The sequence below is a fragment of the Cervus elaphus genome, chromosome 24 (assembly GCF_910594005.1).
Source record: "Cervus elaphus chromosome 24, mCerEla1.1, whole genome shotgun sequence".
Lineage (NCBI taxonomy): Eukaryota > Metazoa > Chordata > Mammalia > Artiodactyla > Cervidae > Cervus > Cervus elaphus.
In genome coordinates, this window is record NC_057838.1 from 62237916 (window position 1) to 62260817 (window position 22902).

The 22902-nt window shown below is 58.1% G+C and overlaps 2 protein-coding genes across 3 annotated transcripts in view; both read left to right on the forward strand.

The window, feature by feature from the left end:
* Positions 1-4339: 4339 nt before the first annotated feature.
* On the forward strand, positions 4340-12692 carry LOC122683320 (cytochrome b-c1 complex subunit 1, mitochondrial). 2 transcript variants are annotated; one of them, XM_043887046.1, is made up of 13 exons: positions 4340-4490; positions 4743-4883; positions 6365-6451; positions 7531-7660; positions 7841-8039; positions 8583-8662; positions 10346-10461; positions 10675-10818; positions 10950-11110; positions 11205-11290; positions 11593-11681; positions 11985-12060; positions 12504-12692. In XM_043887046.1, the coding sequence occupies exons 1-13, from the start codon at positions 4422-4424 to the stop codon at positions 12566-12568; spliced, it is 1443 nt and encodes a 480-aa protein (XP_043742981.1). In that variant the 5' UTR covers positions 4340-4421; the 3' UTR covers positions 12569-12692. The 2 variants fall into 2 exon arrangements, with proteins under 2 accessions (XP_043742981.1, XP_043742980.1); XM_043887045.1 differs by having other exon boundaries at positions 4395-4490; positions 4713-4883.
* A 3239-nt stretch (positions 12693-15931) lies between these two features.
* Positions 15932-22902, forward strand: part of COL7A1 (collagen type VII alpha 1 chain) — a 30466-nt gene continuing 23495 nt past the window's right edge. The window contains exons 1-19 of the mRNA XM_043887038.1: positions 15932-16311; positions 16786-16966; positions 17626-17785; positions 17872-17965; positions 18057-18218; positions 18391-18554; positions 18637-18766; positions 18869-18985; positions 19091-19237; positions 19325-19441; positions 19516-19665; positions 19765-19887; positions 20530-20673; positions 20761-20886; positions 20993-21136; positions 21710-21829; positions 21991-22134; positions 22492-22617; positions 22718-22864. Coding sequence (XP_043742973.1) covers positions 16227-16311; positions 16786-16966; positions 17626-17785; positions 17872-17965; positions 18057-18218; positions 18391-18554; positions 18637-18766; positions 18869-18985; positions 19091-19237; positions 19325-19441; positions 19516-19665; positions 19765-19887; positions 20530-20673; positions 20761-20886; positions 20993-21136; positions 21710-21829; positions 21991-22134; positions 22492-22617; positions 22718-22864 — 2581 coding nt within the window. The 5' untranslated portion in view covers positions 15932-16226. The remainder of the gene's footprint in view (positions 16312-16785; positions 16967-17625; positions 17786-17871; positions 17966-18056; positions 18219-18390; positions 18555-18636; positions 18767-18868; positions 18986-19090; positions 19238-19324; positions 19442-19515; positions 19666-19764; positions 19888-20529; positions 20674-20760; positions 20887-20992; positions 21137-21709; positions 21830-21990; positions 22135-22491; positions 22618-22717; positions 22865-22902) is intronic.

The window sequence follows — 22902 nt, forward strand, 5'->3', positions numbered from 1 at the left end:
AAGATACTATAGTTGGCAAAAAAACAAACAAACAAACAAACAAGCAGTTGGTTATTGCAAATTTCTTGTCCTTCAGGGAATGGCATGATTTATCAGGCAGATGAAGTAGTGTTGATCAGGTGATCCCTGCTCAACTGCTTTAAGAGTTAATTTCTAGGAGAGCCCAAGCTAAAATTAAGACTTGGCTTGGTGGCATGCAGCTTAGCTTAAGCGACTCTATTTTGGGGCCTGTTATCTTTTAAACAACAAATACTGTATGATCCCAGTTAAACGAGGTACCTAGAGTAGACAAGTTCATTGAGACAGAATGGAGGTTGTTAGAGATTCGAGGAAGGTGGAAATGGTTTGTTGTTGCTTAATGGAAATAGAGTTTCTGTTTGGTATGAAGGAAAGTTTTGAAAGTAGATAGTGGTAATGGTTGCACAATATATATGTATATTTTTTTGGCCACATAATGCAGCTTGCAGGATCTTACTTCCCCGACCAGGATCGAACCTAGGCTTTGGCAGTGAACTGCCAGGGACTGGGCATTTTGAATGTAATTAATACCACTGTAATTAATACATACTTAACTGTAATAATTAAGATAATTATCTTTAAAATAATAAAGGTGCTAAATATTATGTACATGTTAGCATGATTTAAGCACTAAAATAAAAACTCAAGACCAATAAGTTTGAGTGAGAAGAATAAGGTGAGTGTCAGAGCCCTCTCAGCCAGCCTACGTGGACCTGCTTTTTAGTTTAGAGAGTTTCTAGGGGGAATAAAAGGAGTCTCAGAGATGGATAGAGAAAGGAGGCCTAGTCAAGAATTGCTGTTACAGCACTCCCCTGGTGGGCCAGTGATTAGGACTCCACATTGCCACTGCCAGGGGCCCTGGATTCCACCCCTGGTTGGGGAAATTAGATACTGTGTATAGCACAGCATGGCCAACAAAACAAAACAAAACAAAACTGCTATTACAAAAACCAGCTTGCAATTTAGGGGGGGAAAGATATTTTGATCTAACCTCTCCCCATCTGCCAAGTAAATTTCAGAAAATCAGTGACTCATCCAAGACTCTTGCCAAATCATTGCAATGACCATTACTTGTACTTGACCTTTTAGTAGCATTTCCTTTTTGACCAATCTCTTGAAACAGCATCTACCACACCACACTTCCTGCTTGTCTTTGTCCTTCCCTTCTCACCCGAGGACATCAGTGGGGGTGAGGAAGCAGGGGTGGGGGGTAGGTACTGGGTGTGGATTTTGAGAGAGAGAGGAGTCAAGGACGAGTCCTAGATTTTTAGCCTGAGAAACTTGGCTAATGGAAGTGTCATTTACTGAGATGAAGACAACTATGGAAGGAACAAGTTTAGGAGGGAAAGTAAAGAGTTCAGCTTTAGCATGATAAAACGGCATGTCTGTTAGCTCTCCAAGGGAGATGGTGAGTAGATGATGGGAATACAGGATGCTCTGTAGGTATACACAGCACTGAAGCCATGAGACTGGATGAGATGACCAGAGAGCAAGTTTTGATCAGGAAGGGAAAAGGTACCAGGATTGAGCCCTGGATACTCATTGTATACAGGTCGGGAGGTGAGGCAGAATTAGCAGAGGAGCCAAGAAGGAGTGTCCAGGGAGGGAGGACAATAGGAAAGAATGGGAAATAAAGGTGGAGAAGAGATGAGGCTCTAAGGAGGAAAGTGTGTCCAATCAGGTTAAACAAGACTGAGAACTGGCCATTGGATTTAGCAACCTGGAGTTCACGGATGACCTTTACAGCTGTGGTTTTGGAGGAATGAATAGGGGGTGGTTTTGGAAGAATGAATAGGGAGTGGACTTGGAGTGGCTTTGGGGGGAGAGTGGGAGGAGAGGAATTGGAGGCAGTGAGCTCTTTGGAGGGATTCCCAGGTGGCTCAGTGGGTAAAGAATCCGCCTACAATGCAGCAGATGTGGGCTCAATCCCTGGGTCAGGAAGATCTCCTGGAGGAGGAAATGGCAACCCGTCCAGTATTCTTGCCTGGAAAATCCCAGTAACAGAGGAGCCTGGTGGGCTCCATGTGGTTGCAAAGAGTCGGACATGACTGAAATGACGGAGCGCACACGCACGCTGCTAGAAGGAAGGTACACAGTGCGCTGGTCACGGGAAGAAACTGTGTCACAGCAAGAGAAGCCGAAGAAAACGTGGCGGTGAAATGTAATGTGGCGTCCTGGACAGGATCCTAGAACAAAAAAGGACATTAGACGAAAACAAATTAAGGGAATCTGAATAAACTATGAAGTGAAAGTTGCTCTGTTATGTCCGACTCTTTGTGACCCCATGGACTATACAGTCCATGGAATTCTCCAGGCCGGAATATTGGAGTGGGGAGCCTTTCCTTTCTCCAGGGGATCTTCCCAACCCAGGGATCGATCCCAGGTCTCCCACATGGCAGGCGGATTCTTTACCAGCTGAGCCAAAAGGGAAGTCCAAGAATTTTGCACTTTAGTAATAATAAATGTGTCAATACTGATTCATTAATTGTAACAAAGTTATCAGAATAAGGTAAGATATTAATTAGGAAAATTGTGCATGGCTGTAAGTGGGCGGGTATATATGGGAAATTCTGTACTTTCTGCTCAGATTTTCTGTAAATATAAAATGGTTCTCAGTTCAGTTCAGTTCAGTTGCTCAGTCGTGTCCGACTCTTTGCAACCCATGAATCGCAGCACGCCAGGCCTCCCTGTCCATCACCAACTCCCGGAGTTTACTCAAACTCATGCCCATCGAGTCGGTAATGCCATCCAGCCATCTCATCCTCTGTTCCCTTCTCCTCCTGCCCCCAATCCCTCCCAGCATCAGGGTCTTTTCCAATGAGTCAACTCTTCGCATGAGGTGGCCAAAGTATTGGAGTTTCAGCTTCAGCATCAGTCCGTCCAATGAACACCCAGGACTGGTCGGATTCTTAACCACTAGACCACCGGGGAAGCCCAGTCAAAATGGTTCTAAACACCAGTAATTAAAAACAAAAAGACTGTACTAAAAACTAGGAGATTCTATTTCACTTTATTTTTCATGTCTAGATGATAACATCATTTTAGTTCACAAGATATTAATCCATGCACACTTAAGCATCTTCTCTTCGATATTTAACATAACTTTGTTTATTTCTGGCTGTGTTGTGTCTTCCTTGCTGTATGGACTTTCTCTAGCTGCAGTGAGCCAGGGCCGCTCCTCCTCGCGGTGCTCAGGCTTCTCGCTGTGGTGATGCGCTCTCGTTGCAGAGCAGGGGCTCTAGGGTGTGGAGGCTTCAATAGTTGTGGCACAAACGGCTCTAGAGCACCGGCTCAGTAGTTGTGGTGCATGGGCTTAGCTGCTCTTTGGCATGTGGGGTCTTCCCAGATGAGGTCTCAAACCGGTGTCTTCTGCACTGGCAGGTGGATTCTTTACCACTGAGCCACCAGGGAAGCCCCTTCTGTTTCATTTTCATAAAAGAAAGTTCTATTTTCGTGGAGTGATGTTTTGAAAGGTCACAAAAAATCATATACCTGTAAAAGGAAGTTCAGTTCAGAAATATGCCATTATTTCAAAAGCAACAAATACTTTTAACAAAAGTTTTATTTTACTTTTCTTTTTTAATTTCTGGCCCCGCACAGTGGCTTGTAGGATATTAGTTACCCAACCAGGGATTGAATCCCAGCCACCACAGTGAAAGCGCAGAGTCCTAGCCAGTGGACTGCCAGAGAATTCCCTAAAAAGTTAAAATCATGTATTAAAATAAAACAGAAGTGTGAAAATGGTAGCCTCTTTCCCCTCCCCTGAATTTATTTTCTGTAAGTCATCTGACTGAGACTTTACAGTGAGTTCCTAGGAATTCTCTGTTGCCTATGCAAGACCTCTTGATGTGTGTTTTATTTTCCAAACAAGGAATCTTTTTCACAAATTAGTCTCTAAAATTGTTCCTTTTTTCTTAGCAGCATATTGCTAAATTCTTTCCATGTCAACCGTATGAATTTACTCCGTTCCTTTAAAAAGAAAACCGTGACTTTTCAACAGCCGCGCAGTAGTCCTAGGTTCCAGCCTGGTGCTTTTTAGCCCTGGGGTTGCGATTCGCAAACATGCTGTGGTTGCGCTCGCGGCCGGCTCGGCCACTCCGAGCACTCAGCGCAATCGAGGCGCCCACGGTCCGTGTGAAACGTCGGGCACTCTCCCACGAGTGAAGGGGGAAGATGAACTGGATCCAGAACAGACCTGAGCAGGACGATGACTAGCCAGAGGCACTGATGCGCGCTGGTACCCAGGGACGCGAAGGCAAGAAGCTGCGACCTGCAGGGAGTAAATGAATATTTCCGATCTCCTCCGCCAGGGGGCGGCCGAGCGCCAAGACCCCAGTACTGCGCCTGCGCCTCGCGCCCCTACGCATGCGTGGCGCGGCCCAGCGTCCACTGGAGCTTAGAAGATGGCGGCTTCCGCGGTTTGCCGGGCAGCTAGCGGCGGGACGCGAGTGCTGCTGCGCACCCGCCGCTCGGTGAGGTGGCAACGAGAGCGCAGAGCTGTGGGGAGCGGGGCTTCGGAACGCGCACCGGGAGCGGGCTGTTAGTGCCCGTGGAGAATGGGGAGGTCGCGGGGTTAAGGGCCGTGGGAAGGTCACGGCCGAGGGCGCGAATGGGAGTCTCGCGGACCGCCTGAGGGTGGGGACGGGGATCCCACACTGCAGGCCTGCAAGCTGAGGAGCGACCCCCTATTCTAGTCCTCAGTCCCGGTCGCCCCTTTCCAACAGCCGGCCCTGCTGAGGTCGCCTGACTTGAGGGGCACCGCCACCTACGCCCAGGCCCTCCAGAGCGTGCCAGAGACGCAGGTCAGCCAGCTGGACAACGGGCTGCGAGTGGCCTCGGAGCAGTCTTCCCAGCCTACCTGCACGGTGAGCGGGGTCCGCTGTCGGGAGGTGCCTCCATATTGGGCACGATCTCTTTTCCCAGGTCGGGGTGTGACCTTGGGCTCTATGGTTTGGGTCAGACTCTCCTCAGTCACCTTGAGGATTGACCCTCCTACTCCAGTCGCGATTCTAACCATGCCTTGACTTCATGGAGGCAGTTCTCACTGAACCAACACTCATTTAGCATGTGATGCCTGCCAGTCAGGAGGCCAATCCCCTTTTCAGCTTTTTCTTTAGCAGCCCATATAAGAGAAGTCATCCTTCAATGAGGAAAATGGGATTCAGAGACTTAGGTGACCGCAAAAGGTGATGGGTAGCTTTTTTAATGCATGACACCTGTATAAGCCGACACACAGCCTGTTAAGAAAACTTAGTCGAGAATGCTGTATTTCATGGACACTAAGATGCCCAGTGCTTCCCTGGGCTCAGTGGCAAAAGAACCCACCTGCTAATGCAGGAGACACAAGAGAAATGGGTTTGATCCCTGGGTTGGGAAGATCCCTGGGAGAAGGAAATGGCAACCCACTGTGGTATTCTTGCCTGGGAAATCCCATGGGAAGAGGAGCCTGGGGTCACAGAGTCGGACGCGACTTAGCGACTGAGAGCAAAAACAAAACAGAAGATGCCCTTGATCATAAGGAGCACTGCTGTGCTCCAGTGCCAGAGAAAGAATGCTGCCAGTTGTAATCAAGGAATACTGTGGATTATAAAATGCATCTGTTGAAGATGTTAGATGGGTAGTAGATGATGTTCATGTAAGAATTTATGATATATACCACATACAGGAACATCTCTTAGTAAAGTAGATGTGAGCATTTTAAATCAGCTGTGATACAAATAGTAAAAGAAAAGATTAGATCTGTGTTACCATGGGGGTGAGTAGTGTGATGTGCATTTCACAGCACACAAGGAGGCTATTAAAACTATAAGAATCAAAAATAAATAAATAAAACTATAAGAATCTCTTATTGGGTGCCAGGGTGTGTTGGCAGTGTTAGGTGTCCAGGTCCGATTAAACAGATTTTTTAAGTATGAATGAACCTCCTCCTCTAATGGTGAAAGAACGCAATCTCCAGAACAGAAAGACAGGGTGTAATTTTTAGGAAGCAGAAAAAAAGTTGTTTGCAAGTGATTAGTTTGCCAGGAGGAAGCAAAGAATCAACTGAAAAGTGAGATTGAATTTAAGAATTTCTTGCAGTGATGGGACAGGTGGATGTGCAGTTAGAAGCTTCCCTGGGAGTCTCCCCACCAGTCGGAAATTAGAGCAGGGAGTAGAGGTGATGCAGTGTGACTAGTCAGTCAGCTGGTGCCCGAGCGTCCAATCCCAGGGGTCCTGCTGAGAACGTCTTCCCCTACCTGGAACTGTGAGCCCCTGTGTGGGGCTTGTTCTGGGTCCCACAGGGTTGGGTGTGAGTGCGGGCTGGGGTTTGTTTGTTTGTTACCTTTGTTGGTGATTTCTTGTCCAGGTAGGGGTATGGATTGATGCCGGCAGCCGTTACGAGACTGAGAAGAACAATGGGGCAGGCTACTTTGTGGAGCATCTGGCTTTCAAGGTGAGGCTGCTAAAGTCCTGCATCTCCCCTGTGCTGAGGGCTTCCTGCTGTCCCTCCTGAGGATGCAGGTCAGAAAAGTTAGCCTCCTCACTTAGGACTTTCAGCAAGGTGGCAGAGGGAAGCAATCTCTGTCTGGCTTTCCTGGGAGACACCATGTGGGCCAGGCCTCTCCTAAGTGAGCGCCTACCTGGTAAACCCCTGCACAAGGCCCCCAGAGCCAGAAAAACCCCAAGGAGCAAGGGAGCCCTGCTCTTCCCCAGAAGCCAGGCCTGCATTGTTTGCCTGCATGGACGTAGAATTGTGGATGTACACGTGCATTGTAAGAAGTCCAACAACTTAGTTTTTGTAAAATGCTGTGCATCTCTGGTTTGTAGAATCGAGCAGGAGCTTTCATGAGGATGAGAACAAGCCCTTAGCCACCCTGTGTTTGCATGGAGTAGACACTGAGTTTCTAAATGAATGAAAAAAATAGAGAAGATACAGGGTTGGTGAGGCTGTGGAGCAGGAATGGGCAGCTAGCCAGCTCCAGCATCACAGAAGTGCGTGTCAGTCTCAGTGTGCAGGTGTGTGTCATTGCACAGCGGTACTCACTCACACAACACACACACACACACACAGGACTAAGGCTGAATCCCACAGAGGCCACTGGCACATACCTGAGTCATAAATGGTGTGAAGGAGAGTGGGGAGTAGCATCACCTGAGCACAGGTGTGTGTTCACCTGACCATGACTGTTGGTAAGCGAGTGCTGGTAAGGTCAGGCTGGTATGCGCACTCTGCGGTCACAGGCGCTCCCCCTGAGCTGTCCCCCCTCTTGGTGTGGGGGTGCTGGATTTCAGGTGACACTTGGTTTGGGCATGCCCTTCCCTGGCCCCTGGATGTCTCCATTCTGCCGGTCCACGATGCTGTGGCCTTGATCAGCTTAAGGCCTGCTGAGCACTTGGTGAGCACAGACTCTGGGCCCTACAACCCCAGAGTCTTTGCTGCGGGAGCTACCTGTGGACCAGTGGTCCTGCTGGGACTTCAGCCTATGAGGATGGGGGATCTCGGGCTCCCATGTGGCTCCTGTCTGGTTCCAGGGAACAAAGAATCGGCCTGGCAATGCCTTGGAGAAGGAGGTGGAGAGCATGGGGGCCCATCTTAATGCCTACAGCACCCGGGAGCACACGGCTTACTACATTAAGGCGTTATCGAAGGACCTGCCCAAAGGTAAGCCTGGAGGGTGGGGCTGGCACAGGGTAGGACTCCAGGGGTGCAGAGGACAGGCACTCGGGAGCCCCTGGCCTGACTGAAGAGTGGGGTGACCCTTAGAGTAGGGCCTTGACACCAGGGGTGTCAGGCCCGGGGGTTTTGTGCTGTGGTCTCCACACCTGTCCTGCTTGCATCCAGCTGTAGAGCTCCTGGCCGACATCGTGCAGAACTGCAGCCTCGAAGACTCCCAGATTGAGAAGGAGCGGGATGTGATCCTGCAGGAGCTGCAGGAGAACGACACGTCCATGCGGGATGTGGTCTTCAACTACCTGCACGCCACGGCCTTCCAGGGCACACCTCTAGGCCAGTCCGTGGAGGGGCCCAGTGAGAACGTCAGGTGCGAGCTGGCCAGTCCAGGGGGCAGGTCGTCCCCTTGTTAGGGCCTGGGAAGGCCACATCCGCAGGAGTTTGTATTTAGTTGGCCAAGTGCCTGTGCTGTTTATTTTCCTAATTTACACAACTGGAGACATTTTCTGTGTTGCCACATGTTCCCCGGGAATCTTTTTGAATGTTTGTGTGGTCCCCACTCAAATTGCGGGCTTTGTTTCCATGTGTATGTCCTACCAGCCTGAGGGAGGGTGCTCTGGGGGTCTCTCCACATGGCTTCTTGTCCTCTGGTAGGAGGAGCCCTGCCGCTGCCCCTCAAGCCCCCACCATATCAGCCCACACCCTCCTTGGAGGGGACTCCGAGCTGGTCCTGAAGTTGGATGTGACGGGGCCCAGTGAGGGCTGCACTCTTGGCCCTAGTGGCAAGTGCCAGAGATGGGGCAAGGATCCAGTGAAGCCGAGTCTCCTTGTCTGTCTCCTCAGCCCCATTTTGTGTGACCCACATCACTGTGGTTTGGGGGCAGTGTTGACCCCTTGGCGGTGTGTCTTGCAGGAAGCTGTCGCGGGCAGACCTGACCGAGTACCTCAGCCGGCATTACAAGGCCCCCCGAATGGTGTTAGCAGCAGCTGGAGGTGAGCAGTGGGCTGGTGGAAGCCCTCTGGTAATGGGGGGTGGGCTGTGCTGGGCTGTGGCCTTGATTACCAGGGCCAGGTGTCCTGGTTCTGACTGGGGGGGTCCTCCATTCCTGCGGACCCTGTTCCCTCCCTGTCCCGTCCTTGAGGGAAGTGACCTCTGTTTTGTGCTGAGGTGGGATTCCGCTGTGCCGCCTGGGGCTGCTGCTCACGTTTCGTACATGCCTCACTTGGGCTGCTGGCCTCTCCTAGGCCTCAGGACTTTGTGAGCCTCACCTGGTCCTTGGAGACCCAGGTTGAGGCTGGCGGGAGATTCAGGCCTCCAGGCGGTTCCTCTTGGCCTTGTCGGTGGGAAACCAGACATCGGATGATAGAAAGTGCCCTGAAAGGAAGGCACAGAGTGGTCGGGGATTTTTGTGGGGTGCTCAGAGGTTAGGGAGGTGCTTTTGAAGCACTTGTCATTTGAACCGAGGGCTGGAGAGTGGTGGGATTTAGTCACGGGAGAGCGGGGGTCTGCGCGGAGGGGCAGGGTGGTGTCACGCGCTGCTCTGATCGGGGGCTCACTCTGCTGCCGTGGGAGCCTCCCTGGTGGCCCCGCTGTAATGAGTCCACCTGCTGATGCCCGAGACGCGGGTTTGATCCTTGGGTCAAGAAGATCCCCTGGAGAAGGAAATGGCAACCCACCACAGTATTCTTGCCTGCAAAACCCCCTGGACAGAGAAGCCTGGTGGGCTCCAGGCTGTGAGGTCGCAGAGTCGGACACGACTTAGCGACTGAGTAGCAGCAACTGCTGCCATGTCGGGGCCAGAGTGGAAGCAGGCGGATGCAGGCGGGGCTTGTGGCAGGTGCCTGGTGGGGGCGGCGGGAGGAAGGGGGAGAAGTGGATGAACTCAAGGTGGGTTTGTAGATGGAAGCCTGACGGACGCCTGAGCCAGGAGGGGACAGGAGCGGGTCAGGGGTGCCACCCCAACTTATGGCAGCTGGCTGGACGGGAAAGACGGATAGGAGGAGCTCAGCTGGTGACCTTGGGGCCAGTGAACCGAGAGAGCTTGAGCTCCTGACACGTCGGACGCGCTTGAGTCCAGCCGGATCTGAGCTCAAGGAAGGAAGGAATGAAAGGCGGCCTGTACCTGGGGGCGCTGCTTCCTACCACGGTGCCGCTGGCCGAGGGGCTGGGGCAGCGGAGGCCTCTGGTGGAGGGGAGGCCTGGCAGGGGTTTGAGACGTGAGTTTGTGACATTACTGCTCCATGTCCCTGGCACGGGACCCCAGAGCTAGTCACAGCCCTGCATGGCGCTTCTGTGTGCCCGCTCACCTGCCAGCCCTGTGGAACGTGCTTGAGGAAGGGCTGGAGGGGTGAGGCCGGACGGGTGGCCTTAGGCCCAGGGGGCACCTTGTCTGGTGCTGATGAGTGCATCACGTGAGGGCCCATCCTTCAGCCCAGCCTGCGCTGTGTCCTTGTGGCCAGGGTGGTGGGAGCTGCTGGGCCCTGGGGGCCTGCCCCGCCTGCCGCTGAGCTAGAGTGAGTCTGTGGAGGGCCCTCTTCGCTCACCTTGTCCTGATGTCCTGTTTTGGCGGGGTCTCCCATCGAGGCAGGACACGGGGTCCTCCGCCTCTGTGTGACTTCCCATACCCTGCGTCTTGGGTCTCGGCTGACCGGTAACCACATTGTCCATCTCGGCAGGGGTGGAGCACCGGCAGCTGCTTGACCTCGCCCAGAAGCACTTCAGCAGCCTCTCCGGGACTTACGACGAGGACGCTGTGCCCACTCTTACTCCATGCCGCTTCACTGGCAGCGAGGTGGGCTGCTGGGTGGGCGGGGGTGGTGCTCCTGCGTGCCTGGCTCTTTCATGACTCCGGAGGTGCCTCGGGAGTTGGGCTGGGGTCCCGTGGCTGCTGCCTCTCAGGCACACATGGTCACACTTGTGTGCACACGCTGCCACCCACACTTGGCACCTTTGCTGTCACCGGGGAGGTCTGGCTGTCCCTCAGCTTTGCCACGTCCCGTTTCAGATCCGCCACCGTGAGGACGGCCTGCCTCTGGCCCACGTGGCCATCGCAGTGGAGGGGCCTGGCTGGGCCAACCCGGACAATGTGGCCCTCCAGGTGGCCAACGCCATCATCGGCCACTACGACTGCACCTACGGTGGTGGCCCGGTGAGTGGGCGTGGGAGGGGACTTCGTCTTCAGGGAAGAGGCGCAGCTGGGCGGTGGGTGCTCAGCCTGCGGGGTTCAGGCGGTGGGCGGCAGACAGGAGGGTGGGTGCTGACCACCCTGGCCCCTGGCAGCACCTGTCCAGCCCACTGGCTTCCGTTGCTGCGACCAGCAAGCTGTGCCAGAGTTTCCAGACCTTCAACATCTGCTACGCAGACACTGGGCTGCTGGGCGCGCACTTCGTCTGCGACCACATGAGCATCGACGACATGATGTTTGTCCTGCAGGGCCAGTGGTGAGTGGCGGCCTGCTGCCGCTGGTCCTGGCGGGCGGGAGGCTCGGGGACCGCAGCGTCTCTCAGGATGACCCCCGCCCCACCCCTGCCCTAGGATGCGCTTGTGCACCAGCGCCACAGAGAGCGAGGTGGTCCGGGGCAAAAACCTCCTGCGAAACGCTCTGGTGTCTCACCTGGATGGTGAGTCCTGCAGCCCTGCGGCGAGGGGTGGGGTGGGTACGGGCGGTGACAGTCCCAGCACGACCAGTGCTCCTGCCCGAGACCGGCAAGGAGGACGTTGACGGTCATGTCGTGTCCCACTGCTACCCCTTCCCCAGGAGCCTGGGGTTTCAGGGACCCCTTGTGGGCGGGCCCGAGAAGCCCATGGATACAGGGGCAGGTTGTACAGGTGAGGACTGTGGTCTAGGATCAGGCCGAGGGCCAGGTCAGTGCAGAACCCTGGTGGTTCGGTGTGGACCTGTGAGCTTCCCTCACCCTTGCAGGCACCACTCCCGTGTGTGAGGACATTGGTCGCAGTCTCCTGACGTACGGCCGCCGCATCCCCCTGGCCGAGTGGGAAAGCCGGATTGCGGTAACAGGCCCCTGGGAGAGACAGCTTCGGGAGTCTTGAGCTGGCCGCCTCGCAGAGGGTGGGGGGTTGAGGCAGACTGCTCCTGTGGGCACCCCGGTGTCCTCGCAGCGTCGTCTGCCTCGGTGGTGTAAGTGGGGGCAGGGCAGAGGTGTGGGTGGCTGTGGCGGTGCCTGGGGCCCGTGGAAGCCTATACCCAGGAGAGCCCTGCTGCCATTTCCCTTTGGGAACGGGGTCAGCGCCTCGGACGTGTGGAAGGTGCCCAGGGGCCGTGCCACTCAGGGGGCCCTCCGCGTCGTCCTGCAGGAGGTGGACGCCAGGCTGCTGCGTGAGGTCTGCTCCAAGTACTTCTACGACCAGTGCCCGGCAGTGGCTGGATTCGGTGAGTGGCCTGGAAGGTCCACTCTCTGGGTGCCGCCTCAGGCCGTTGTCTGGGCCTCCCCTCTGCCTCTGCTTCCCCCCTTCCCCCAACTCTCACTGGGAGCTGCAAGTTGGGGCCCCCAAGAGGCTCTGCCCAACAGCCTGGCTGCCAGGGAGTTCTTGCTCAGAAAACCTGTCCCGGCAGCTCCCTGACTGCCTGCCAAGGTGCCTCCATCAGTCCCCCACACCCGCCAGGTAACGGACACCTCCGCGTGTGGGTGGGGCTCCAGAGACCAGAGCGTGAAGGGGCAGGCTCAGCAACCCCTGGAGGAATGTTCTCTACCCTCTTTCCACTAAAGCCTGCCTGGTGCTGCTCTGGGCAGCTCTGAATGGGGCGCGGCGTGGGGCCAGGTGTCCCTGTACCACCCAGGTACCCCACCCTGACGCCCCACCCTCTCCCCACAGGCCCCATTGAACAGCTTCCAGATTATAACCGGATCCGTAGCGGCATGTTCTGGCTGCGCTTCTAGGCAGGAAGCCTGTGCAGGCGAGAGGGCGGGGCCAGGGTTCGAGGTCCCCCCACCAAACATCACCTCGGTCCTTCAGACCTGTGCTGCTGCTGACCCGCCAACCAATAAAGTCCTGCGTTGAGAACTGCGTCGTCCCTGTCTCGTCATTGGCGTGGAGTCCACCGGGCTGTGGGTGGGGGAGCGGTGACTTCCGCCCGGTTCTGCGTGTCCTGGATGCTCTGCCTTCCCACAGGCTGATGTGTCCTCAGTCAGGGGCGAGTTGGGGGCTGTAGCACGGAGGCCGGAAGCCTTTGATGCCTGCGGGGAGCTGCCACCAGCTGTTTGCAGTTAGCCACGTGGGGGATGCTCCTCGCCAGTCTGTCCCCGGAGAGGGGTGTGGGGGGCCGTGGGAACTGCAGACCCAGCCTTTACCCTGCTAGGGCTCCCAGCCTGGGGATTCAGGTGGGAAGCCCCTTGCTGTGGGTCCTGTGGGTCGCCCTCTGAGGGACCTTGGTTCCCCCTGCCCCCCCGCCGCCACCCCCGCGGACCAGGAGAGGCCAAGAAATGTCCTCGAGGAAGCCGCCTTCGTGTGTTTACTCTGGATTCTGGGAGGAGGATAGCCTGGGGCATGGTGTTCCCATTTGGCTTCTCACTGCTGCCTGGACAGGCAAGGCAAGAATCCTTTGCCTCGATTTGCTGCTGACTCAGGCTCCAAGAATATCCCTGAGCTCTGGGGCCTGAGCCCCCTCCCTTGACGGGCTCTGTCCCAGGCAAGTCCTGAGCTGCTGGCCCGGCAGTCCCCTCCCCGTCTCCTGAGGACCTGCTGGAGCTCACAGCTGTCTAGTCCCCTTGCCACCTTTGGGCTCCGGTCCCCAAGGCAGGAGGGCAGGTAGGTCCTCCTCCTGTGCCCCCCCACGCTTCCAGTCAGGGTTCCTGGGAGCCCACTGTGGTAGCATGGACGTGTGGGGCCTGATTTGCCTGAGGGAGGTGGTGCTGGCAGTTGTGGACAGGGTCCTGGGGATGAAGTTCGTTCAGAAGTGTCCAAACCACCCGCAGTTCACTCCCACCCCAGTATTCCTCTCCCTTACCCTGTTTGTTGCCATGGGTGCCTGCCATCCCACGTTTGAGCTCCAGGAGGATGGGCCTCCATTTGCTAAGCCCAGCCCTGGCCCTCCAAGGCCACAGGAGCGCTGGACACAGCAGTCAAGCCCCTTGGGGTGACGTCCTAATGGGCCTTGCAGACCTAGCCAGGGGGTTTGATCTCTCCTTTGGAGGCGTACTGAGGGAGATGTATTGAGGGTTACTGGGAAGAGGAGTGACTTAGTCAGCAGACAGCCTGGGGACTCAGGAGCATTTCGGTGTGGTCCCGGTGAGCCAGCACTGTGGCAGCTCTAGTAAGAGCGGGCGTGGGCTTCGGGGGGCACAGGCTGGACAGCATCCCCAGCAGGGCTGGGGTACCACAGAGGGGGGTGGGTTGGAGGAGGATGACCTGCCCAGCTTTGGCTGTGGCTCTGAGAAATTTGGAAGTGTCTTAAGACAGTGGGGTGTGTGGGGTGGAACCCCTGCAAAAGAGGCCCCAGTTGGAGACGTGGTGCAGAGACTGAAATAGAGAAGGAAAGTGTAGGAGGGAGAAAAAGACCTCTAGGGCCCCACTGCCCAGATGGAGGGAGCTGGTTTCTGGGGCTGGGCCCTAGGCTGTGTGCCTGCCAGGAGGCTGGAGCCAGGGGCCTCAGAGGGCCACACCCCTGCTTGTGAGCCTCCCGGGAGCACCAGACAGGCATGCGTCCTCAACCTAGCTTCCACCTCCAACAACCTCTCCTCCCAACCTTTGAGCGACTCCCTCACAGCAGGCTGCCCTTCCTTTTGGGGGGTCACTCATGGTTCTGATGGGATGAACACCCGTTCAACTGTTCCTCCAGTCTCCCCTAAAGGCTAGACCCAAACGTGTGTGTGTCTTCACTATGTACCAGCTCTGCCCTACACAGCCACCCTTCTGTGCAAGAAGGGGTAACGGTCTTGAGGCGGGGCTGCCTCTGTAATGAGAGCGTGTCTCGTTCTCTGCAGCCCTCACCTATAGGACGGAAGACGGTGATCCTTGGATGTGGCTGAGAAGACTTCCATCTTGGGGAAAGGTTCTGGGCCCTATGGATCACAGTGCTGTACCCATGATAATTTGGGGCTGTCCCTGTAGCTCCAGGGACAACAGGAACACCGGCAGTGCGGATGGTTGTCACCATGCCCAGCTCTGGCCACACCAGAGACCTCAAGCCCTAGAGGAGGTCAAAGCAGACAAGTTCAATAGACGTGCCGTCCCCATCTCTTCCCCCATTAGCCTATGGAGCCCCAGGAGAGGTTGGGGGGACCAGCGTGTTGGAAGGGGTGGAATGGCAGGGGTGAGTATAGACATAGTCTCCAGGCTTCCCAGAATCATTCAGGAGTAGCAGAAAAAAATAACAGGGCCTGCTTTTGAGAGTGGCTCTCTGCCTCGGCATCACCCCCTATAATGAACACAAATGCATATGCAAAGAGGGTCTCTGGCCTGCGGGTGTGTTAGGGGACTGTCCATGATCACAGAACCTGCAGGAGACAGATGGGAAGTCAGCCTGGTTAAGGGGAGAGAAGCGGGGTGAAGGTAGTCATGAAGGTGGACACTACAGGTGGAGCAAGAAAGGGGGGAGGCCCAAGATGACCTCTGGGCCTGGCGGAGGTGATGGGTGGACGGGAGTCTCAGAATGTGTGGTAGGGGGCCTGGCTGGAGCAGGTCAGGCCCACCAGTGGGGGTGGAGGCAGGAGGGGATGGATTCCTGAGAGAGGAGCTGTCACTGTGGGTGGTCCACCCTCCACACATGGATAGCCCCTCCCTGCCGCACAGCTGGATGGCATCTGCCTGGGCATAGCCGGCGATGCGGATGCGGGACACTGGGATGGACACGTATGCACAAGCACAACACACATTCTCTCCTGGCTTCCCCCTCCACGGGGGGGCGGACATGACGTGTCCAGCGGTGGACACGACGAAGACCAGCCTGAGTCCCTCGTTTGCTGTTGCAGGGATCAGGGTGGGAACAGGAGACCCACCAGACAGGGATGGCTGAATCAGAGGAGAGGCCGGCGGGACTCACCGCCCGAGGGCTGTCTGGGTGCCCCTGTGGGGGGGTGGTGAGTCATCTCCAGCTGCAGCTCCCCCCACCCCACCCCACCCCACCCCAACATCCTGCTGCGTCTTTGGTCCCCAAGAACCTCTCTGGAGTCTGGTCTCCAGCAGTCACTTCTGGGCTGTTTGACGTAAAGCAGTCAAGATCCCTGACCCTACACGGGGTGGCGGGGTCTCCCTCAACCTCTCTCTTGTAGAGAACCTCCCAGGGGAATCCCAGAAGCCACCAGCGGTGGGGGGCTTTACACTTAAATGGAGCCTGATTGTCGCGGGGAGGGGTAGCAGGGGCGGCGACCTCTGGGACGATGGGTGGGGGCGGGCCGCCTGGGTCCCCGCCCGCCGCTCCGCCCCCCTGGGATCAGGGACTTTTCTCTGCTGTGGCGGCGGGACTGCGGCGCGTCTGGCTACGGGAGCCTCGGACCGGCAGGCAAGACCGGGACTGGGGGTGGGAGAGCGCCGGCCTCAGACCCGCCGAGGCCGAGGGACAGAGGCGGGAGTCCTGGCTGCCCATCTCCCTCACCGAGGATGAGGCTGCGGCTCCTGGTGGCTGCGCTCTGCGCCGGGATCCTGGCAGGGGCGCCCCGAGTGTGGGCCCAGGCCAGGGAGAGAGGTGGGTACGGCAGGGAAGGACCCCATCCAGGGCACTGCACCTTGTCACCCGGCTCCACTCGGCCTTCATCCTAGAGCCCGCCTCCCACCCACTGCAAATCCGCGCGCATTTCTCCTAACTCTCGCCTGGACTCCCCAAACCCTCCGCAACCCATGCTGCGTCTCCCCAACTGCATCCAGTTGTGCTTGGGTCCCCTACCCCTATGACAGCCTGTGCTGGTCCCCGGAGGCCAACCTCAGTCCCTGATTCACGCCCGCACCGGAGACTCTGCCTCCCCACCAATCCTCCGCGGGAGAGTCCGCTCCGGGCTCCACCTCTGCTCCCTCCACCGCTCCCAGGCCCAAGCCAGCCTGGGCCGGTTTGCATAGTGGATGAGGCCCACCCCACCCCCCTCCCCAGCCCCAGGGGACCACTGTGAGGGGAGGGCGTAGGTGGGCTCCAGGAGGAAACCCTGATGACTCTTGCCGGCCACAGTGAGCTGCACGCGCCTCTACGCCGCTGACATCGTATTCCTACTTGATGGCTCCTCGTCCATCGGCCGAAGCAACTTCCGCGAAGTGCGGGGTTTCCTTGAGGGGCTGGTGCTGCCCTTCTCCGGGGCAGCGGGGGCTCAGGGTGTACGCTTCGCCGCCGTGCAGTACAGCGACGACCCACGGTCAGTGGACCCCCACAACTGCACCCACCAGGACCCCTCCCCCAGTCAGAAGCAGAGAGCTCCACGTCCGTGGGTCAGGTTTTAGGGAACCCAGAGGGTCCCCTCCTTCCACCCGCCAAGGCATCCTTTTAAGAAGCAGGGATCTCCCAGGTGGAGCCCTGACACCTGAGACCCCCCTCCCCACCAGCGTCCTGCCAAAGTCAGGGGCTGTGTTTTCTGATCTGGAGATGGAGAGCCTGGGAGGGGGGCACCAGGGGCTTGAGAAGGCCTGGGTCTGCTGGACTCCCCATGTTCTAGCCTGCTGATGCCTGGCAGCCTCTCACTCAGCAGAGGGCCTCCCTGTCTGGCCAGGGTCCACCTCCCTACAACTGGGCCCTTCCTCCTACCGTTATTTAATTAAACAGACATCCCGGCCCCTGAGCCTGGGAGCCCCACGGGGGCCAGGCCTGCTCAAGCCCAGCCACAGGCAGGACACAGAGAGGTACCTAATGCCTTTGTTAGCTTGGGAGCTTCAGAGATGGGGGGAATCACAGAAGCACAGAACCGAGAGGACCGTCAAGGGGGCCTGATAACTCACCACCCTCACCCTAGAGACCTCTGAGAGGCCAAGGCCAGAAAAAGTTCTTGTCCCTAGCCTGCTGCCACCCGCCTCCCCGCAGGACAGAATTTGACCTGGATGCGCTTGGCTCAGGAGGAGATGTGATCCGTGCCATCCGAGAGCTCAGCTACAAGGGGGGCAACACACGCACAGGGGCCGCGATCCTCCACGTGGCTGACCGTGTCTTCCTGCCCCAGCTGGCCCGACCCGGTGTCCCCAAGGTGACCTCTCACCCTACCCTGCCTTCCACGGTGATCCCACGTGAAGGGTCTGAGGCAGTCCTGACGTGACCCTCCCCCTGCCCCAGGTCTGTATCCTCATCACAGATGGGAAGTCCCAGGACATGGTGGACACAGCTGCCCAGAGGTTGAAGGGGCAGGGAGTCAAGCTGTTCGCTGTGGGTGAGCACCAGGCTGGGGTGATGGGTCAGCTGGGGCAGGGGCAAGTCAGAGGGCATGTGGGCAGCTGAGCCCTGACCGGGCGTCACCTCAGGCATCAAGAATGCAGACCCCGAGGAGCTGAAGCGAATCGCCTCACAGCCGACCAGCGATTTCTTCTTCTTCGTCAATGACTTCAGCATCTTGAGGACGCTCCTGCCTCTGGTTTCCCGGAGGGTGTGCACAACTGCGGGTGGTGTGCCCGTGACCCTGCCCCGTGAGTTCCCGCTCACCCTGGGTGCCCTGACCTGAACCCCGACCCAAACCCCAACTTGGCAGTGCCAATTCCATCCCATGTGCTCCTAACCTTTGACCCTGGTGCTGACCCTGCACCCTTTGTGCTGACCGCTGATTCTCTTGCCTGGTTGCCTGACTGCCCCCTTCCCCAGCCGATGACTCGACCTCTGGTCCACGAGACCTGCTGCTGTCTGAGCCAGGCAGTCAGTCCTTGAGAGTCCAGTGGACAGCGGCCAGCGGCCCTGTGACTGGCTACAAGGTCCAGTACGCCCCCCTGACAGGGCTGGGACAGCCACTGCCGAGCGAGCGGCGGGAGGTAAGGTTGTCGGCAGTGGCAGGTGGAGGGCTGGGGGCTTAGCCGGGCACGATGGAGTGACCTCTGACCCTGGGCATCACAGGTGAGCGTCCCAGCTGGTGAGACCAGTGTGCGGCTGCAGGGTCTCCGGCCACTGACTGAGTACCAAGTGACGGTTGTCGCCCTCTACGCCAACAGCATTGGGGAGGCCGTGAGCGGGACCGCTAGGACCAGTGAGCAGTTTTGCTAACCTCTGACCTCACTCGCCCAACTACCCATCCCTGTAACCCTTCTCCACTCTGGAGCCACTAATCCCTGATGGGACCTTCCCCTAGCTGCTCTGGAGGGGCCGGAAGTGACCATCCAGAACACCACAGCCCACAGCCTCCTGGTGGCCTGGAGGGGTCTGCCAGGTGCCACTGGCTACCGGGTGACGTGGCGGGTCGTCAGGGGTGAGTGAGAAGTGCTGTGGGTGGAAGGGAGTCCCTGCGCCTCAGACGGGACGGTGGGGTCCTGAGTCTGCAAGACCCACTGACCCTTCCGTGCCCCCCGGGCAGGTGGGGCCACGCAGCAGCAGGAGCTGGGCCCTGGGCAGGGGTCAGTGTTGCTGCGGGACCTGCAGCCTGGCACCGACTATGAGGTGACCGTGAGCGCCCTGCTTGGCCGGAGCGTGGGGCCGGCCACCTCCCTGACTGCCCGCACTGGTGAGAGGGCTGGGTGCTTCCTTCAGGCTGGGTGGGCACGCTTGGCCGGGCACAGAGGACCACTGACATCCCACGTGCCCCAAGCAGACACGTCCGTCGAGCAGACCCTGCGTCCTCTCATCCTGGGCCCCACGTCCATCCTCCTCTCCTGGGATCTGGTGCCTGAGGCCCGTGGCTACCGGCTGGAGTGGCGGCGTGAGAGTGGTCTGTGCAGGAGGCCGGGGTGGGCAGGTGGGGTAGAGGCCTGGCTTGGCTGGCCTAACCCCGTCCTTCTGCAGGCCTCGAGGTGCCACAGAAGGTGCTGCTGCCCTCTGACGTGACCCGCTACCAGTTGGATGGGCTGCAGCCGGGCACCGAGTACCGCCTCACGCTCTACACGCTGCTAGAGGGCCGCGAGGTGGCCACCCCGGCAACTGTGGTCCCCACCGGTGAGGGCCCCCGTGGGCCTGGTCAGGTGGGCGGGGAAGGGACAGGGCGGGGGGGATGTCCCAGGCCACCTCTGACGCTGTGCTCTCTCACTGGTCCAGAGCTGCCCGTGGGCCCTGTCACAGACCTCCAGGCCACCGAGCTGCCTGGGCAGCGCGTGCGAGTGTCCTGGACCCCAGTTCCCAGCGCCACCGAGTATCGCATCACCGTGCGCAGCACCCAGGGTGAGGCAGACGCCGCCAGACCCGTACAGACACTGAAGTTCCCGCCCTCGGGGTCTGACTGCACCCTTACCACATCCCTTTCCTCTCCTGGGTCTCTACAGCCTCCTCCTGTCTCCTTGCCCATCCATCTCCCAAGAAGGCCCTGAAGCCAGACCTGTCACGGGGCCTTTCTGTCCCCTGCCCTGTCCCAGACTATCTCTGCACCTGGATCTGTCTCCACTCCCCTCCCCACATCCCTGACCATGGCTTTCACCTTCTCCACCACCACGAGCTCAACCCCTGCCCTTCTGTAAGCTTAGCTGGGACCACGGTCCTCCAATGCCCCCGTCCAGCATTGACTCCACATCACTATTAATGACCTGTCAGCTCACATCGCCATCCACCAACTTCTGCCATCCTGCATCTTATGTCCCTGTCTGCTCACTCCCATCACTGTCGCCATTCATCACAGGCCCGTTTTCCTGTGTCGCTGTCCCTCGTGACTCCTTTTATCCCCTGCCCTTATGCCTCACCCTTTTCTGTCCCATGTCCCATCCCTCGCTGACCCTTTTCATCCTGTATCTCTGTCCATCACTGACCGCCTTCATCCCCCGCCCCCATCCCTCACTGACCCCTGCCTGCCCGTCCTACCTTCTCTCGTAGGGGTTGAGCGGAGCCTGGTGCTTCCTGGGAGTCAGACGGCCTTTGACTTGGATGACGTCCGGGCTGGGCTCAGCTACACGGTGCGGGTGTCAGCGCGAGTAGGCAGCCGGGAGGGCGCTGCCAGCGTCCTCACTGTCCGCCGGGGTGAGCGCGGCACGTGATGGGGGGACAGCTGCCTGACTCACCCTGGGGTCCTGGTTTTGATCCCTGACCTCTGTCTTTAACTCCCAGAGCCAGAAGCCCCACTGGCCATCCCAGGGCTGCGGGTTGTGGCATCGGACGCAACGCGAGTGAGGGTGGCCTGGGGACCGGTTCCCGGAGCCAGCGGATTTCGGATTAGCTGGAGGACGGATAATGGTCAGTGAGGGGTGTGTGGGAGGGCTGTTGGGGGCGGGGGACGATCAGCTATGGGGGACCTGAGGGCAGGCAGGAGCCATGTGCCAGCACTTCCCTCTGACACTAGGTCTGGAGTCCAGCCAGACAGTCCCCTCAGACTCTACCGCCACCGACATCGTGGGGCTGAGGCCTGGGACCTCCTACCAGGTGGCTGTGTCGGCGCTGCGAGGAAGAGAGGAGGGCCCTCCCGCAGTCATCGTGGCTCGAACTGGTCAGGGCCTGACCCGGCCCCTTGGCGCTCTCTCTCCAGTGCTCTGTCAGACCCCCATGGCTTCCCTCTCAGACCCTTGCTTCTCCACAGAACTCCAGTCTCCAGCTTTAGATCCCCACTGCCTCCTCCCCCAGAGGCCCTGCTTCCCCCTTCAGTCTCCCGTGGCTCCCCCGAAGTCCCTGCCTTCTTCAGATTCCTCTGCCTCTCCCCCAACACCCCACTCTTCTTGCCCCTCACCTCTCAGACCCCATTGCCTGTTTTCTGCCGGCCCTGACCCTCCTCTTAGACTTGTACACTTTCTACTCCTAATACCTCCACCAGAACCCTATTACCTTCTCTGCCAGATGCTCTGGTCTCGCAGATTCCTGTCCCCTGCCGCCTCAGATTTCCACTGTCCCTTCTGTCTGAACCCCCTTCTTCCCCACCTGACCCACCCACTCCCTTCTGCTGTCAAATCCTTGCCTCTGGTTAGACTCCCATGCCTTTCCTGTAGTAGATAGATACCCAACACCTCCCCCATCAGACCCCCCGCTGCCTCTTCCATCAGACTCCCCCATTGCCTCTCCCCTCCAGATCCCCTGGGCCCAGTGAGATCGGTCCGTGTGACTCGAGTCAGCAGCTCATCTGTCACCATCACCTGGAACAGGGTTCCTGGTGCCGCAGGGTACAGGGTCTCCTGGCGCTCAGGCCGAGGTGGGGACCAGGGATTTGGGAAAGGACCACAGGTTTGGGAGGTTGTGTGTAGGGGGCAGGTCTGGGTGGAATGGGAGCAGGGGGTTTCTTAAGGGGTGCAGGTGAGACATCGGGGGTCAGAGTCAGGATAGTCCTAGAGCTACCTTCATCCTCACTCCCAGGCCCAGAGAAATCCCAGTTGGTTTCTGGGGAGGCCACGGTGGCCGAGCTGGATGGACTGGAGCCAGATACTGAGTACACCGTGCGTGTGTGGGCCCGTGTGGCTGGTGTGGACGGGACGCCTGCCTCTGTGGTTGTGAGAACTGGTAAGTGGCCCCTGGCCAGCTGCTGACCACATGTCACTGACTGGCCTGTTCTCTGTGTATTCCTGGCTGCTCCAGCTGCCCGCTCCTTCACTGATCCTCCCGTGACTTCTCTTCCCACACTGACCTACCCTACCCTGACTAGAAGTCCATGCATAGTGACCTCCTGGCTGCTCCACACTGCCCACTCCGAGGCACTGATCTCCTCCCTCTCAGCAGTTACCTACACTGACCTGCCACACTCACCTCACACTGAGCTTCAGACAGACCTTCCTGCCTTGAGGAAGGTCTCAATGCCTGTTCTGCCACCCTCTTCTCTGCCAGCTCTCCAGTGACCCCTTGCCCTGCCTCTGCCCCCAGACCCTCAGCCCGTGGGCAGTGTGTCGAAGCTGCAGATCCTTAATGCTTCCAGTGACGTTCTGCGGGTCACCTGGGTGGGGGTCACTGGAGCCACAGCCTACAGACTGGCCTGGGGCCGGAGCGAGGGTATGGTTCCCTGCCCCTGCCCTTGCCCTTCCTGGCTGGGATTGCCCCCTCTGGCCTGCCCCCTCTAACTCTGACTGCTACCCTATGCTCACCTGGCCAGGTGGCCCCACAAGACAGCAGATTCTCCCAGGAAACACGGACTCCGCAGAAATACGGGGCCTCGAAGGCGGAGTCAGTTATTCAGTGAGAGTGACCGCCCTCGTAGGGGACCGCGAGGGCGCGCCGGTCTCCATAGTCGTCACCACCCGTAGGCAGAGCTCGGGCTGGGGCGAGCCTTGGCTGCTG